At 42.2% G+C, this 14376-nt stretch overlaps 1 protein-coding gene across 8 annotated transcripts in view; it reads left to right on the top strand.

Moving 5' to 3' along the window:
* C2cd3 (C2 calcium-dependent domain containing 3) overlaps window positions 1-14376 on the top strand; it is a 97931-nt gene that overhangs the window by 23669 nt on the left and 59886 nt on the right. For 6 of the 8 annotated variants that reach the window (XR_003946487.1, XM_030242644.1, NM_001017985.3 and 3 more), the window contains 4 exons: window positions 3771-3918; window positions 10061-10209; window positions 10965-11174; window positions 11820-11932. Coding sequence is in view for 7 of the 8 variants with exons in the window: in XM_030242644.1 (XP_030098504.1) it covers window positions 3771-3918; window positions 10061-10209; window positions 10965-11174; window positions 11820-11932 (620 nt within the window). In the remaining variant the exon portion in view is untranslated. The remainder of the gene's footprint in view (window positions 1-3770; window positions 3919-10060; window positions 10210-10964; window positions 11175-11819; window positions 11933-14376) is intronic. The other 2 variants (XM_030242645.1, XM_030242646.1) reach the window with 1 other exon arrangement.

Raw genomic sequence — 14376 nt, forward strand, 5'->3', positions numbered from 1 at the left:
CATTGTTAGCAATACTGCCTTGGCCTCGCGCCTTCCTGCGTCCTTAAACTAGGACTGTTTACCAATTAAATAAAAAGCCAGTGGGTAGCCTTTTCTTTGGGGTAAGCCAGTGGATAGCCTGTTTTTGGGGCTTTGCTTACAAAATGGCCCCCAATCCAGCTTTCTGTTCTTGTCTCCCCGCTCTTCTCATCCATATTAATGTGGTGTGATGGATTTTAATTAGAGTCAAGTTGAAATGTGATGTTTGTTACTTAGCATTGAGGCCTTAGGCAGTTATCTCAGCTACAGAAGCACCAAAAGAACTTGAAAACTTTGTAAAACTGCAGTGAGGATAAGAAATGATGTAATATAAAGGAGTTAGCACGGTGTTAGCACATAGCAGTTTGACTATTGGTAGCTACTGTTGTGAATATTATTAGCATGTGCACTGAAACCAGACTCACTTGTATTGTCAGTTGAATAACTACTATAAACATTACTGTCTTGGAGAGATGAAAAGCAATGTGTTATACATATAGGAGAAACATGTGTTTAAGAATGTACACTTGCTGCTGGGCGTTGGTGACACACGCCTTTAATCCCAGCACTTGGGAAGCAGAGGCAGGCGGATTTCTGAGTTCGAGGCCAGCCTAGTCTACAGAGTGAGTTCCAGGACAGCATGGACTACACAGAGAAACCCTGTCTTGAAAAAAAACAAAATAACAACAACAACAAAAAAAAAACCAAAAAAAACAAAAAAGAATACACACTTGCCAAGACCTGATGGTGCATTGCATGCCTTTAATCGCAGCACTCAGGAGGCAGAGGCAGGCTGAGTTCAAGGCCAGCCTGGTCTATAAAAGTGAGTTCTAGGACAGCCAGGGCTACACAGAGAAACCCTGTTGGGAGAGGGAATGCACACTTTTGGTTTGGGGTGCTTGTTTGTTTGGTTTTTGGTGTTTTGAGACAGGGTTTCTCTGTATAGTCCTGGCTGTCCAAAAGAGGGCCGTGAGTAAAGCCCAGCCCCTGTGACTATACTCCTGTGTGTCATAATGACAAATCTAAGTCCCCTTGGCTGTAAGGCAACAATTGCAAGATGCCTCAATCTGAGCCTGAAAGTCCTTAACCCCAACTTTCCTGTGGGACAATGAAATGCAGTCATTCAGTAGGCACTGGGACAACAGAGCTGATGTTCAGGAAAGGATGCAAATAGAGTATCTGTTAGCTCCACAGCAGTAACTGAAAGCTGGGGCCGTGCAAGGTCACCCAGGGAGTGCACAGCAGAGGAACGGTAAGAACAGCCATACTCCATGTCCATTCACTGTTAAACCGTACTATGATAGTGGTCAAAGAGTAGAAGAGGCCGGAAATCAAAGAACTGGAAAGGAGATGAGAGAGCAGTGAAAGTGTCAGTAAATCTGACTGAGGTTAGAAGGCAGAGGACGAGGGTAACTGACCAGCCATGCTGATGAGACCACACAGAAGACGGAGCTGTCTCCTGCAGTCTCCGCAGCAACTACCATGACGTGTTGTCTGAATTCACAGAGTAATCTCTTGGTAATGTTGACTATTGTCATAGTTCTGCTGCTTCCCCCAAGAAGTAGGAGGACATTCCCTGCTGCTGAAGACTAGATAGGCATGATCTGTAGAGGCCCTAGATTCATGGTGTCGAGCCCAGCTGAGGGTAGATAGAGGTGAGCAGCTCACTGCAGGAAAGGAAACTGAGATAAAATACACCCCTGGGATAAAGACCCATCCCTCTAGCCTCAAGCCCCCTTTTTCTTCTTGAGGCCTAAGCACACTGACCGTCACATTACCCCCAGGCAGGTCTGGTCAAGATAAAGGAGGTTAAGTACCCCAGACTGAAATTTACTTAACAAGATGATCCAGCTCTGCCCAGTTCTAATTTAGCCACCAGTTACCAGGGTCCTCCTGACTGCTAGCCTGTGTATTGAGCTTCATCAGCATTCAGGGCCTGGATTTGAAGGCATGAGGAATGCCTCCAACATCTACACAAAAAACAAGATTCAGGAGGATATTTAGAAGAGAAAAAGGAGAAGAAAAAAATCCCAAAAAATTTAACAAAAAGAAATTAGAATATATCAAGTAAAGTTTAAAATTGGGAACGTTTTCAAGAGTCAATATCTAGATAATTGAAATTCCAGAAATATATGTTAGGAAAAATAAAGGGATCACGCTGAGAGTGGACGACAATTGTCTTATTAAGAAACACAGGCAAAATTCAATACTATAATAAATCATAAACAGATAAGTTAATTCAAAAAATAATTGCAAAACTGAAAAAAATGGAGGACTACATACTGAATAGTAGAGATCTTTAAATTTGTGTGCAGAATAGATGGCATAGCAAACAGCTATGATGGACAGCATAGACCCTCACTCCTTAGTAAAGATGGGCTGGAGAAATGGCTAAGCAGTTAAAAGCACTTGCTACTGTTGCAACCTGGGTTGCTTCCCAGCACCCACATGGTAGGTCACAACCCACCTTAACGCAGGTTCCAGAAGATAAGATTCCCTCTTCTGACCTCCATAGACATGTACTACATCAAACACAAACATGCAGTCAAACACTTATACATTATTGAACTTAAAAAGCCATTATAGGCCGGGCGTGGTGGCGCACGCCTTTAATCCCAGCACTCAGGAGGCAGAGGCAGAGGCAGGCAGATTTCTGAGTTCGAGGCCAGACTGGTCTACAAAGTGAGTTCCAGGACAGCCAGGGCTATACAGAGAAACCCTGTCTCGAAAAAACAAAAACAAAACAAAAAAAGCCATTATATAGGAAAATACCAAGAATCCTTTTTAAAAAGAGCAGTTGTAAAGTTCCAAGCTAGCAAGACAGCTCAGCAGATAAAGGCTCTTCCCCAGCCTGACAGACTGAGTTCTATCCTTGGAGCCCATGTGGTAGGAGAGAATCCACTCCTACAGGTTGTCTGCAAATGCATATACATGCTCACACACACACACACACACACACACGTCTCTAAAGAATAAAAATAAAAGTTTTTGAAATAATATGGAAACATTGTCTTATTTGAAAGTGATGATTGTGCAAATTTCTTTAGAAATTAAAGAAAAACAGTGGTAGCTTAATAGGGAAGCTGAGGAATAGTAAGTATTAAGTTGGGTCAGCACACAGTATTTAATATTACTGCTTTATTATTCATAAATGTTCATTAGATTAAGTTCAATAATATTAAGTTACTGTAAGAGAAAGAAAAATAAAAAATATTCATTAAAATGTTGAGTTTATAGTTATTTATATACTTACTTCCTTAGTTTATAAACTCCTTGTAATGTTTTATTCATTTTTCTATCCAGTATAAAACTAACCATGTCATAATAATTCCAAAGTACATGTGTTTGCTTAATTGAAGGTGTTTTTGTAAATTAGCCATTTTTTTTTACAAAAACATCTGCTTTACAGAATGATAGGTGCCATTTTTCCTGCCTGTCAGGGCACAGATAGCACAGGGGTCCAGCTGGACTTAGGTTAGCCGTCTCTATGGCAACCGTACACACAATGGCCAACAGCCACTTGCTGCATGAGAGCACAGTGCGAGTCAGTAGTGGGGTTTGAGTACTAGTTGACGTCATCCTAAGAGAGAGGAAATAGAGTTGGAAAATGTCACCCAGTAGTCAGTTTAGAGTGCATCCTTAGCGTACGTTCTTTCACATTTAGAATGTTAGGAAGCTTTGCCAGAGACAGAGAGACAGGAGCTCTGCTGAACCTTCTGTTAAGTCCTTGGCTTTGTTTTTCCTGTCTCCAGTGCTGAATTGTCCCAAGGTCATTTCTGGAATGGATTAGGCTCTCCTCCAGATTCCCCGACTCCTGGGAGTGATGAGTACTGCAGCAGTGACCTGAATGATCCTCAGTATGACCAGAGTCTGCTGGAGAACTTGTTTTACACAGTGCCTGTAAGTCATTGAATCTGAAGCTCTACAAGTGGGGAACACGGCACTCAGTAGCCAGGCCTCACACTTGCAGGAAGCTATCATTTTACATATAACTTATGTAGTAATAATTATAGCTGAGGAAGATGATAAAGAGACGGGCCTAGAAGGCACAAGTCTTTTGTTCCAAGGATATGTAGCAAGTGTCAGAGCCAGAATCAGATTCAGAGTCCCCTGCATCCAGAGCCTGTGTTCCAGTATATCCCAGGCTTCCTCAGAGCACTTCTAAGAAACAGCTAGCACAGGCATGCCTTGGAACCCACTGGTATCTATACAGAAGAGTCCAGAACATTTCTACTCACGGGTGACAAAACCCTCTCTGTTGGCTTGTAAGATAGGGAATTCTTTCCAGGCAGTTCTGCTTATTCCAACTTTTTTTTTTTTGTCAAGCCTAATGATCTGTTGCTGGTTTAGCATCTTCTAGACACTGTACATAAGAAGCCTAGTCGCTTTCCATAAGTAGTCTGTCCTGAAGGTTGCTGTCATGTTCCTCGTATAAGTCCAGTTTTTGTTACTATAACAGAATACCTAAGGTAGGCTAACTTTATAAAAAGAGAGGTTTGTGTAGCTCAGTGTAAACTCTGGTAAGGACCACAGTGGCTGCACATCTCATGGTATATATGAGAAAGGGGTCACATCACCAAACAGGATGCCATCACGGCAGGACCAGGTTCTACCATCATCCCTTCTAAAGACTTGTCCTAACAGAACTAAGCATCTCTTCTTCCCTAACGACTTACTGGTCACTGAGGGCCAGGCTTTCTCTATAAAAGCTTTTTGGGATGCACTCTAACTGTATTCAGACCACCACACTTCTGAGTTTCCTTTTTTGTATGTCAGGGGGGAAAAAAAAACATGTAGTAAAAACAAGGTAGTTTATTCTGAATTGGTAGTAAGTCAGGGAGGGCTGCCAGAATTGAGACAAAGTGTGTGTGTGTGTGTGTGTGTGTGTGTGTGTTGGGGTCGGGGGGTGGGGTTAGGCATTTATGATTATATGATATTGTCAGGCAGAGCATAAGCAGGCACAAAAGGTTTAACAGACTTGAGAGTTTTGAAAGGCAGAGAAATGGCTGTCTTAGTTTGCTTTCTGTTGATGTGGTAAAATTATGACCAAAAGCAATTGGAGAAGAAAAGATTTATTTCAGCTTAAATCTTCTGTCAGTGAGGAAGGGCAGGGCAGGAACTCAAGGAGAGAGTAGAGGATCAGCACTTCCTGACGTGTTCCTCAGGCTCACTTAGCCTACCTGCCAGGAACCTCCGTCCTGGAGAGGGTAGTGGTGAGGGGGAGACAGTAGGACTCTGGTGTGGCTTTAAAGTCTGAGGGTCTCTGGACATTCTAGCTTTCTAACTGTACTGAAATGCTGAAGATAACTTCTAGAAAATCCTAAAAACTTTCTTGCTCTTTCTGAGGGTAAAAGGCTACTGACTTGGGCAGTTAACACCTGTACCCTAACAGCAGAGAATTAAGTAATGTGGCCTTTGTTCTATCTCAGCAGGAGATAGCAGGCTCTAACTTTCAGTCCAAAGTCGCAGGACACTTCCAGCCATGATTGTAGGTTTATTACCAAGTTGTAAAAGCTTTTCTATGAAAGCTATCTAAGGGAAAAAAACGAAAAGATCCTAAATGGGGCAAGGAAAAATTCTTTTTCTCATTTCTTTGTCCTCAGTACTTATACATCTTTCAGAATACATGATCACATGTTAAAAAGTTCATCACAAGTTCACACAAAAAATCAAATCATAAATTGAAATAGAAGTTTACAACAAGGAGCTAAAGGGATCTGCAACCCTATAGGCGGAACAACATAATGAACTAACCAGTACCCCGGAGCTCTTGACTCTAGCTGCATATGTATCAAAAGATGGCCTAGTCGGCCATCACTGGAAAGAGAGGCCCATTGGACACGCAAACTTTATATGCCCCAGTACAGGGTAACGCCAGGGCCAAAAAGGGGGAGTGGGTGGGTAGGGGAGTGGGGGTGGGTGGGTATGGGGGACTTTTGGTATAGCATTGGAAATGTAAATGAGCTAAATACCTAATAAAAATGGAAAAAAAATATATATGTGAAAATGAAAAAAAAAAAAAAAAAAGAAGTTTACAACAGAGAATGTTTACCTGCATATCCATTAGGAGTGATTATCTGGCTAAACATCCATCACCTGTCACAGCTCCACAGGTTCATAGAAGGTTGAAAGCCATAACTAAGTTATTAGTGAAGTTTTGTATAGATAAACCCAGTCAATATTTTATCTTCTGTCCTAGCACCTACAATAAATCATTAGTTCCCTTTTTATGACCTTTGGTTAATTGTTTTACAACCTCTTGGAATGTGCTCTGAGTAGGAGAAAGTCTGGTTACTATCTAAGAGCAATTTACTGGTGACACTTGGGAGACTGACAGAGTTCTCATTGCAGTTTTGAATATCAGAAAAGGACCTAGTAGCAGTCCCACTATGAAAGAGCCTATATAGTTTAGGAATTCTTACAGGATCATCATTAAGATTTAAGAAGTCATCTATTTGTCTATATAGCATCACCACAAGACAGTACATCTTCGTAGATCTGCAGAGGTCTGCTCAAAAGAGGTGGGCTAGTATGTTTAATAATAACAGGAAAATCATATTAATAGCAAGAATCTTTCCTAAAATGAATTCCCCTGTGTCTCGCCTATCAGAGCAAATCTGTCACAGATTATATTATAATCTGAAGCAGTCCATCTCAGGAAGATCACCTGCTAGTTATTAGCTTGTCCTATTATGGCTCCTGACACCTACCTTTTTATACAACCTAGTACCACCTGTCAGGGACATCCTGGGCCTTTTCACTTCAATCACTAATCAAGAAAATGTCCTATAGACTTGTCTGTAGGCCAGTCACAAAAATCTAACCAGCACAAGGGTATAGAAGGAAGTTGTATAGAGAAAAGGGATGTTGTGCGTATCCTTTTTTCCTGCGTAGTGCTGGTGATTGATCTCAGGGCTTTGTGTGTGTGGGCAAGTGCTCTAGCATTTGGCTATATTCCCAGTCCACGTAAAACTGGGAATTAATGCACTACAAGGAATCCAGTTAACTGAATGACAGTTGCAAGAGAATAGAGAATGTAGCACTGGCCTAATGCAGTAATGAGATGCTAGTGTGGAGACACCAGCGAGTCCATGTAAAAGTGGGACATGAGGTCAGGCAGGGAAGTTAATTAATTATGAACTGTGCCAAATGTTTTTAATTCACTTTTACTTCAATTTAATTCTTTTACTAGACCATGAGATAGTACTTTCACTTTTACATACCATGAAAAACAGCTTAGAGAAATTGTATACAAGGAAGCTAGCCTGTGGTGATGTACACCTGTAATCCAAGTACTTGGGATTCTGAGGCAGGATCCTGGGTTTTGGGCCTGCCATGGTTACAGAGCAAATTCAGGGCTGCATAATCAGACTCAGCCTCAAAAAATAAAAACACTTGCTGGGTAGTGGTGGTGCACAACTTTAATCCCAGGCTTTGGGAGGCAGAAGCAGGTGAAATCTCTGAGTTTAAGGCCAGCTTGCTACACACAGAAAACCAATCTATAAAAAAATAATAAATAAATAAATAAATAAATAGCTTATAAGCTGTTAAATAGCAGAACTGGAATCCTTACCCTAGACATTACTGAAGTCACCTGAAGTCTTACTGTCCCCCACTCATAAGCTTTAAACCTGGCTTTAGAACCCTGCCCCAACTTCCCTGCCTGACCTCATGTCCCATTTTTACATGGACTCGCTGGTGTCTCCACAATAGCGTCTCATCCCACTCCTCAGACATCCCGGCTCTTCTTTGCATCCCTGCTTTTTCCTTCTTCTGATCCTTCTGCTGTGAATGTGGAAATGTTCTTCTTACCCATACAGCAAAGACAAAAGACAACCAGTAAATGAATGTTGGAAGAACACGTAAGTAATCCCCCCATGCTATGTGAGCAAAGTAACTTCAGAAAGCATTTGTTGATGGAGACATTGAGCCAGTTGTTTGGGGGTCTGGGAATCGCCGCACAAACCACTCAGACACCAATCTCAGTCAAATAGGGATAGTTTATTGAAAGCCACACTCCAAATTTGATGTATAAGGACATGGTTCAGGCTCAGGAGCTGAACTTTGACCCCAAGTTAAGGTTCTATAGGATTTTTAAGCCCAAAATCCACAGACAAATGAGCCAAGTTATTCCACCAATCAAGCTTTGGGGGTAGGGGGATTTCCGTTAGGAATATGTCTTTGTTGTACACTTATCCTGCTCCCATTTGTTGGGATATTCAACTGTGTCTGGGGTTTGTCTTGTCTAATATCCATGTCCTAACTTGCCTACCGGGATGGGACTTGTCAGACATTCATGTCTTCACTTACCAACCAGGGTATCAGTTACCCGGGCTCATCTCTCTTTCTGCCAAGTAGGATGTCAGTTCCCAGGGAGGTCTTGGGAACTTAAACTTTACTGGACCACTACTCAAAATGGAAATCATATTCCAAATAGTTGCAGGTGTCTTTCTTATGTTGGGGTCCATCCCAGAGGCGACTTATAAAAGAAAATACATGTGAAGGAAGTGCTGTTGGGGGGTTGGTTTGGCTCCAAGCTTATTGTGGGTAACTAGACAAAGCAGCTCTACTGACTTCTATCATGATTGGTTTCCAAGGCACAGAATCAATCTTGGCATTAGAAAGTTTCCTAGTAACAGCAGAAACATATGAGAAAGCATCCTTATGATGGTGGGCTAGCCAGGTAACAGCTACCTACCTAGGCCTAAACAACTTGGTCATGAGGCATCAGGAAGACCAAGAAGCTAGCATGTTCATGTTCTGCTCCAAAGGCCATGTTTGACATTTTAATATTGAGTAATAGTAATAATAGTCACAGCTTAGAAATTCAGCATTATCATGTGTGGTTTTGGTTCCTGATATTCCAAGCTTCTTAACAACCCAATTTATATTTGCCCTAATTAATTTTAAACTATGAACCTACTTAGATTTTGATTGTCTCATCTGTAACTATTTTTATTGTTTGTTTGTTTTGTTTTGTCTGAGTCAGGGTCCTATTATGTAGCTTTGGCTGGCCTGGAACTCACTATACAGACCAGGCTGGCCTCGAACTCATAGAGATCCACCTGCCTCTACCTCTTAATTGCTGGGATTAAAAGCATATATAACCATGTCAGGCATCTGTGCCCATTTGTAAAAGATGTTATTAAAGGAAAACTAATGAGCAAACATCTTTCTACTCTGGCCTTTGAGTTAATTTGTCATCCTGATTATGGGTCAACAGGTAATGCCCCGAGAAGTTCTAAAAGGTGGAAGCTAGATAAGACAGGCTTGAGCAGCCGGGCTTTCCCAATCACACTGTGTTAGCATACTGAGTGAGGACCTTTTTCATTTGAAGCCAAATAATCATCATGCCTCCTGTTTATTTTGCATTTTGTGATACAAGAGGCTAATTGATAGTCAATTACAGAGGGTGCCTTTAATCAAAACAAAAATAAAGGGAATTTTTCAACTGATTTCTCTCATGAAGGCAGTTTGTGAAATATCATTAATCTTAAGCACAATTAAACTGAGAATAAATGACTTACAGAATGGATAGTACGAGGAAAAATAGCCTTTGCACCAGCTCAATGACACTGTGACATCTGTCCTTTCTCAGTTCTACTGTGATAGAAAAGCAGACTTCAGACTCCTGGAGATAAAAATGTGGGTTGCCCCTTGTAGCTGGCAACCACAAACAAGCTACCTGGCTTTTTCCAATTGTAAAGGCAAGATAAGGCACTGCAGGAGCATGCTGGATCCTTAGCTGCATGTGCAGCACCTCGTGCAGTGCAGAACACAGCGGACACAGTGCAGTGGTCTCCCTGAGAACTTTCGTGGCTTCCCTTGCTTACTCTGAATGGACTTAGAGCCTGTCTTTCCCAAGTGCAGATTACTTTTGTGTAACCAGGAACAATATGGAACATGCCCCTGCTGTTAGTTATCTCTGTGGTAGAATGGTGTTTATGAAAAGAAATTCTGCTTGCTTTTGGAGAGACAACTGTAACTCCTTCCCTGAAGCAAGCGTCTCTCCGCACCATGCTTTCTGTTTGTCTTCCCCTAGAAATCTGATGTCGGCACCAGTGAGCTCCCCAGTGAAGATGATGGAGTGGAACCTTCTAGAACAATGAACCAGTCCAAAGCCTCTGGCAGATCTAAGGTTGTAGAGTCAAAAGAGCAGAAGCAGAAGAGGGCAGCTGTCAAGAAAAGCAGGTGAGCTGTACATATTGATGCAGGGTAGAACATCCTCGAGGAAAATGGCTGTGATTTGGCCAACACTGCCCAAGTGATTTGTTATAGCCACTCATTAAAGAATTTCAGTCCTTTAAAAGGTAATGCATAGCTCAGCAGGCAGAGGTAGGTAGTTAAAAGGTCTCTGTGAGTTCAAGGCCAACTAGATATATGCATAGTGAGTTCCAGGACACTCAGGGCTACATAGAGAAACCCTGTCTCAAAAAGTCAAAAAAAAAAAAAAAACAAAAACAAAAATAAACCTGCATGAGAAGATGGATTATGGAGAAAACAGAGTACTGGTTGTGGTGTGTTGACTGTGATGGCTTCTATATGGAAACGTGAAAAGGGACATACAATGGCATGATAACGAGGTTAGTTAGGACAGGGGGCAAACCAGAAGAAGGTAGACTTCCCTTCTTTAAAAAAAAAAAAAAAATCTAATTCTGTATCATCCATTCCTGCACTCGGGTGGATTAAAGAATATTTTTAGACACTTTTAGATGAGGTCCAGATTCACTTCACAAAAGCTGTTTTCTGACCCAGCGTGGAAGTCAGAGGAGGATCAGGGGTTTCAGACTAGCCTCATAGTGAGACCTTGTCTCAAAGGAAATCACAGAGCCGTTCCTATTTCACTTTGAACAGGAATCATCTATTCCCGTCCTCTTACCTCCTGTGCAACTGGGTTGTTCCAAATCAGGCCTCTAACTCCTGCCTACCTGTCTGTGAACTTGCAGAAACCCAATTGACCAGCAAGAGCTCTCAAGAACTCCAGGACATACCCCAGCGATGTCACTAAGTGTGGATAGACTGGCTCTTCTGGGTAGAGTACATTCGGTCAGAATCATCGTTGAAACCATGGGAGTCCCTCCAGATAGTCCCCATATGACACCAAGCAGGAAGAACTTTGCCGGGAAACCACCAAAGCCAACAGCAGCAAAAAAGCGGTATAGCTAAATAAGAAAGCTAAATGTGGCATTCGGGGCTAGTGTGGCTGGTAATAGGAAGTCTAACTTATGATTTGTTTTCATGTACATTTTCGATCAATAAAAGTGATTTGAAGTTCCCAAATATGAGGGTAAATTTGGATTAAAGGAAAGTGGGTTGGAAGCCCTCCTGCAGCCCTTACAGTTACAGCAAGAGTGATGAACACCTAAGGTGGTTGTAGCTTAGTGCCTCAGAGCCCAGAGACAGTTTATATTGAAAGTGCTGTGGGTCCTCTCAGAACCAAGCTGTCCCACATGGCACGTTATGAAAGCTTTGAGGAACAGACATGATCTCTAAGTGACCTCTGAGGCAATTTGTACCTGAAAATGGGAACTTCAAAGATAGAGAGGCAGAAAATAGATCCACCCTTTGTTTTGTTTGTTTCATTTGTTTCTAGATTGTTTTTTCTTTTTTATGTGTAAGGGTGTTCTCCCTGAATGTGTACCCTGTATGTGTGCTGGTGCCCAAGGAGATCAGAAGAGGGCATTGGCTCCCCTCGAACTAGCCTTAAAGACAGTTGTGGACCTCAGTGCAAGTGCTGGGAGCCTAACCTGCGTCCTCTGCAAAAGCAACAGGTTCTCTTATAATCAATTCTTTTCTTCCAGCACTTTCTTTGTGGAGTATCACTTTCCTGTGGGCTTTTCCAAAAGTGGACTGGGAAAGACAGCTTTGATCACTGAGGTTGTTAGACTTGCCTCCAGTAAAATCACCGATGGAGGTAAGAAGAGCCCAGGATGACTTGTGCGCACCATTACCCCGGCTGACATGATTCACTGTGTAGACTAGGCTGACCTCACACTGCCAGTCATCCTGCCCTGGCTTCCCTAGTGCTGGGATCTTAGGAATGCCACGTGCCTAGTTGTAGATGTGTTTAATGTCTTAGTTAGAGTCGGTATTGCTGTGGTGAAACACTGTGACCAGAAGCAAGTTGAAGAAGAAAGGGTTTATTTGGCTTACACCTCCACATCTTAGTCCATCAAAGGAAGTGGGAACAGAAACTCAAGCAGGAGAGGAACCTGGAGGCAGGAGCTGTTGCAGAGGACATGGAGGGGTGTTTTCTTGCCTCAAAGGAAAGCACAGCTGTTCCCACTTACCTTTGAACAGAAATCATCTATTCCCATCCTCTTACCTCCTGGGCAACGAGATTGTTCCATATCAGGCCTCTAACTTCTGCCCACCTGTCTGGGAGTTGCAGAAATCCGTTTGATCAACAAGTGCTTTCAAGAGTTCCAGGACGTACAGTTTGACAATCAAACATGTATCAAAGTGACATAAAACTAACCAACACACTATAAGACACTATAAAAGTCTGGTGGTGGTGGTTGGTGTCATGACGTTTGGTTTTTGGTTTTTCGAGACAGGGTTTCTCTGTATACCCTGGCTTTCCTAGAACTCACTCTGTAGACCATGCTGGCCTCCAGCTCAGAGATCTGCCTGCCTCTTCCTCCCTCAAGTGCTGGAACAAAAGGTGTGCACCACACCTCCTGGCTAAGCTTTCTGTTTGTGTGTAGTTAATTTTATCTGCTTTTCTTTTGTTGCTTGTACTTCGGATACTTTTTATTTTCTTTTTTTGTTGTAAATTTTTACAATACCAAAATATATGTTCCTGTAACTTGATATTACAGCTTTTTTTTTTTTTTCAAAATTTAGTTTTGTGTGTGAGGTTCAGCAGCAGGTATGGAGCCCAGCACAGCTCTGACTTCTCTCCTTCTGGTGTGGGCTCCAGGGACCAAGCTCAGGTCACCGAGCTTCATAGCACCTGCTCCAGCCTCAGAGCCATCTATAGCCCTGCAGCTGCCTTCCTAGCACCGTCTTCTGGGAAGACCGTACCAAACACTAATTTTGTGGTCTTAGGAATGAGCCTAGGTAGAAAGGGACATTCTTTACACCAGATGGCATCAGAATTCAGTTTGTACATAAGAACTAATACTGTACCCAGAGTATCTTTCCATCTGTCTCCTCGGTTGACCTTCCTGCCGCCCCAAAGAGCTGTAAGTGTTATCTTCCTTTTCCCAGTTATCACGGCCAGAGAAATTGATTTCATGTCAGTTATGGTGACTTAGTTTTCTGGGCACAGGCCTTTTGACCTGTGTATGGATCCAGATAGCAAGACCCATATCCTGCCTAAGAGCAACAAAAAGATGAGAGTCAAGAATTAAGATTGTGCCGGGCAGTGGTGGCACACACCTTTAATCCCAGCACTCGGGAAGCAGAGGCAGGTGGATTTCTGAGTTCGAGGCCAGCCTGGTCTACACAGTGAGTTCCAGGACAGCCTGGGCTACACAGAGAAACCCTGTCTCAAAAAACCATAAAAAAATAAAAATTAAAAAAAAAAAGAATTAAGATTGCCAGAAATCAACAGAAAATTAGGTCAAAGGTAATTTTAATGAATGAATGAATATTCAGTGCCAGATCCTCCACATAACTGGGCTGTTGATGTTCCTGCAGACCAACTAGAGATGCTTAGAAGTGACTGAGCAGGAAGATCATCTTATGGGTGACAAACGGATTATAAAAGGAGCGCATCTTTGATTTTATTCTCAGATTCTTTTTACTCCTTTTGTTTCCTAGATGAAGCTCCATATCAGTGAAGACAGAGTAAACAAGCAGTGTCACTCGATCCGGTTTATGACAGAAATCCCTGTGTGTGCAGGGCAGACATTCCATCTGACTTGGCTGACTAGCATGAGTAGTTGATATCTGAATATCAGCATTCAGATTATCTGTCCACTAGCCAGAAAATGACCTTAGTTCTATTGTTAGAATTTTTAATTTCATTCTTCTATGAATTCATTTATCCTTCATCCTCTGGCTAGTTAATGTATTTTTTTCTGTTGAGCCACTTACCTATTTGTCTTCTAAAACAGTCATATTTGTGCACACCTTTAATCTCAGCACTTGAGAGGCAAAGGCAGGCAGATCTCTGTAAATTAGAAGCCAGCCAGGGCTACATAGTGAGACCTGTTCTTAGAATAAATAAACATTTAAAAGATCACGTTGCTATGGCCACAGTGAAGTACATGGATGAGTTTCCTTCATATTCTGTGTTCACATGTTTAATGATCATTTCTCATAGCAGAGCTGAACACTACCATTCTGCTTATCTTCTGCTACCGTATGGAGTCACACTGAAAGAACCTGGAAATGGGGAAGGAGTCAGCG

Source organism: Mus musculus, chromosome 7, assembly GCF_000001635.26.
Source record: "Mus musculus strain C57BL/6J chromosome 7, GRCm38.p6 C57BL/6J".
Taxonomy (NCBI): Eukaryota; Metazoa; Chordata; class Mammalia; order Rodentia; family Muridae; genus Mus; species Mus musculus.